Genomic DNA, 2837 nt, shown 5'->3' with positions numbered 1-2837 from the left:
CTCCCACCGCGCCGCTGTACCGCTACCCACCCCAGATGCCCTTCGTCGTGCAATCAACCTCAGCGAGCCCTTGCGACCGTGTCGCCCACATCGCCTACCCACATCACCCGCCCACGTCCGCGTCGTCCCCACGCCAACGTTCGCGTCTCCCGCACCCACCTCGCCCGCACCACCCCACCCAACTGTATCGCCCTTTTCGCCCACGCCCACGTTGTCTATGTCTGCGTCGCCCGCATCGTCCACCCGTGTCGCCCACATCGCCGGCCCGCGTCCGCGTGGTCCCCGCGCTAACGTCCACGTCGCCCGCACCCACGTGTCCGTCCCACCCAAACGTTCCGCCCACGTCGCCCGTGTCCATGTCATGCCCCCCGCCTGCTCACCAGCATTGCCACCTTGCCTGTGTCGCCCACGCCCGCATCTCCCGTGTCGCCCGCACAGCCCATGTCGGCCGACGGCGGCCGAGCTCGTTGTAGCAGACGAGTGTGTGACTGGAGACACACCTTTATCACTAGCGTAGTTAGATAATGGTAGTTCCCAAATATATTTCATCCCCCACATATCCATATTGTTGTGAATCATCAAACGGTCGTCTCCATGATGTTATCCCACCTTCAATGATCCACCTCTAGCACTTCTAAATGTTTTCGAACATTTGACGGCTTCTAAATGGCCATCTAAATCCTCCAACCATCTAAGCCTTTCAACTCTTCTAAACCTTCTAACTAAAATGTTTTAGAAGGGTTAGAAGTGCGACAGGGTTACTGATGTACCTGCACACGAGACACGTTATGCATTGTATGGTTCGGCAGGGATGTTGCTTTTTCTCCACTCAGCTGTGAGCTTAGTCAAGGTCGTAAGAGGCGCATTGCTGATAATTGTCCAATCCTTCTACGTAGATTCTTTCTCTATCGAGGTTATAAATGTGGGTCATCGTAACATCCGGCTATCCAGGGACCGTTCGGCTCAATATTTCCCAGTCGACTGCGTTCATAGATGAGCCGCAGTAGCAGTCTCAGTAGGTACTCCACGTCCCGGCTTCAAATTTCTCTGACAGCTTTGATCCATACATCTGAAGTTCGTCCTCATTCTGTTCGTCCTCTGTAAGTATTGCTACTGTGCCGGGCGATGTGGGTGAGAAATTGACGCGAAATGGTCGCGAAAAGCGATGGGGATACGTAAGTACTGCATGGATATTTATTCTCATTTCAGTTCTGCTGCTGATGCACGGCATTTTGCAGTAGGCACAGCGCTATCGTCAGTACTTATTACTAGGCGATATACTTTCACGCTGATTATTCGCGCCCCTTTATAGATTCTCAAACAATGGTACTGACATCTCCCTTGACTTTGCGGTACGCAATCCAGTGGCAAACGGAATCACAGAACCCCTTCTTTCTAACATACGCTCACAGTGGGTCAACACGGCCGGTGTTGGCGCATCAACCGTGGTCGACACGCTCATTGCCGTCACTCTGATGTATTCTCTTCACAAAACTCGCACTGGGATCAAGCAGTACGTGGCTATTCCGGCGCGACGTCAGAGATAACGCGACAATGTCTACTGTACCATTTCACTCAATTCGACGGCCCTTGTGACGTGTGACATCCAAAATACGGATTCGACATTCGACAACTCAGTTATCGATACTCTCGTCGTCTACATTATCAGCACAAACCTGTTGACCGAGTACGTACCAAAACTCCAAACAAGTGCATTTTCGTGGAACGATACTCACCCATATCCTGAAAGCATAACAAATATTCTCGGCTTCATATTTGTAAGTTGCTTCGGTATTGATTTTCCCGAGCACTCATTATACTCTGTCACCTCGTTTGTATCAGTCTCTTCTCATGCCCAACAACCTGATATACGTGGGTGTAAACATTGTTGGCACACGCTGTGAGCTCCACTCCACTCATATTGTGCTTCTGCAACGACGAGATGACATTCCATCCCCCATAGTGTACGCGAACTCTATGATGGCGGCGTACGTGTTCATCCTCTCGTCAGGGTTATATATTACTCATCAGTCTCTGTAGTCTCAATTCTTGCCAGTCGCTTGTCGAACGCTCCAAAGACGGCGCTTCACAGAGTTCTCCGGGATTTATTCCCATGTCCACGTTTGCAGAAGCCTCTCGGCGCGGGCAGTCAGATCCATTGATGGTGAGTGCGGCTCGCTCAAATATGCATTCAGTGTGTTCCTATCGACATGACGACGTTCTTGTATGTGCAGAATGCTCTCAGTCGCATCGACGTTCTGGTCACGAAGGAGCCATTTGGATCAGACGTCAAGACTCAAGACGGCAGTTTCGAGCCTTGACAGGAAACGCTTTGGAGCAGTGTTTTACCCCAGCAATAACTCTTACTAGGAGAGCGGCCTTGTTCAAGTTTCCTTCCCTACCTCTTATCTATAATGTTTCTACGCGAGTATCCACTCCGCATATGGTTGAATAGAGCGTCAGTCCGCCCCGGTTCGCCTGGGGCTTGTGTCAGAAACGCCGGGGCCTCAAGGTTCCAGTCTTGTAACGAATTTGCTGCTTCGTCTCTCGCTGGTTGCTCTCTGCCACATCCCATCCTACTAACTCTCTCTCGCACGATGACGAACTAAACTGCTACGGTGCTCATAAGTATTACAAGGAGGGCTACTCGCCGACCATCAAATTGAGGTCTCACTCCCGCGTCGACTGCCGTTTAAGTTCGAACATGCCGGGCTTTGAAGGACGGGCACACACGCGGCGCTGGCTGCTCGGGCGGCTTCCAGGCGACCCCCAACCGGTCCCCTTATGCATGCATGTGATGAACTCTGAGTAAGGCAGGGACCGACTGTAAGCACACG

At 51.9% G+C, this 2837-nt stretch overlaps 1 protein-coding gene across 1 annotated transcript; it reads left to right on the top strand.

Moving 5' to 3' along the window:
- Window positions 1–1149: 1149 nt before the first annotated feature.
- On the top strand, window positions 1150–2321 carry BXZ73DRAFT_75814 (uncharacterized protein; the record flags this gene model as incomplete). Its single annotated transcript, XM_048022288.1, has 8 exons — window positions 1150–1175; window positions 1313–1352; window positions 1413–1513; window positions 1670–1778; window positions 1843–1900; window positions 1964–1988; window positions 2041–2164; window positions 2196–2321. 8 exons carry the CDS (start codon window positions 1150–1152, stop codon window positions 2319–2321), a joined length of 609 nt encoding a protein of 202 aa, XP_047879925.1.
- Between the last annotated feature and the right edge of the window lie 516 nt (window positions 2322–2837).

This window comes from Epithele typhae, assembly GCF_022376455.1.
Source record: "Epithele typhae strain CBS 203.58 chromosome Unknown BXZ73scaffold_11, whole genome shotgun sequence".
NCBI lineage: Eukaryota > Fungi > Basidiomycota > Agaricomycetes > Polyporales > Epitheliaceae > Epithele > Epithele typhae.
Note: the sequence above shows the minus strand (reverse complement) of the source record. Positions and strands in the feature narration are given on the sequence as shown.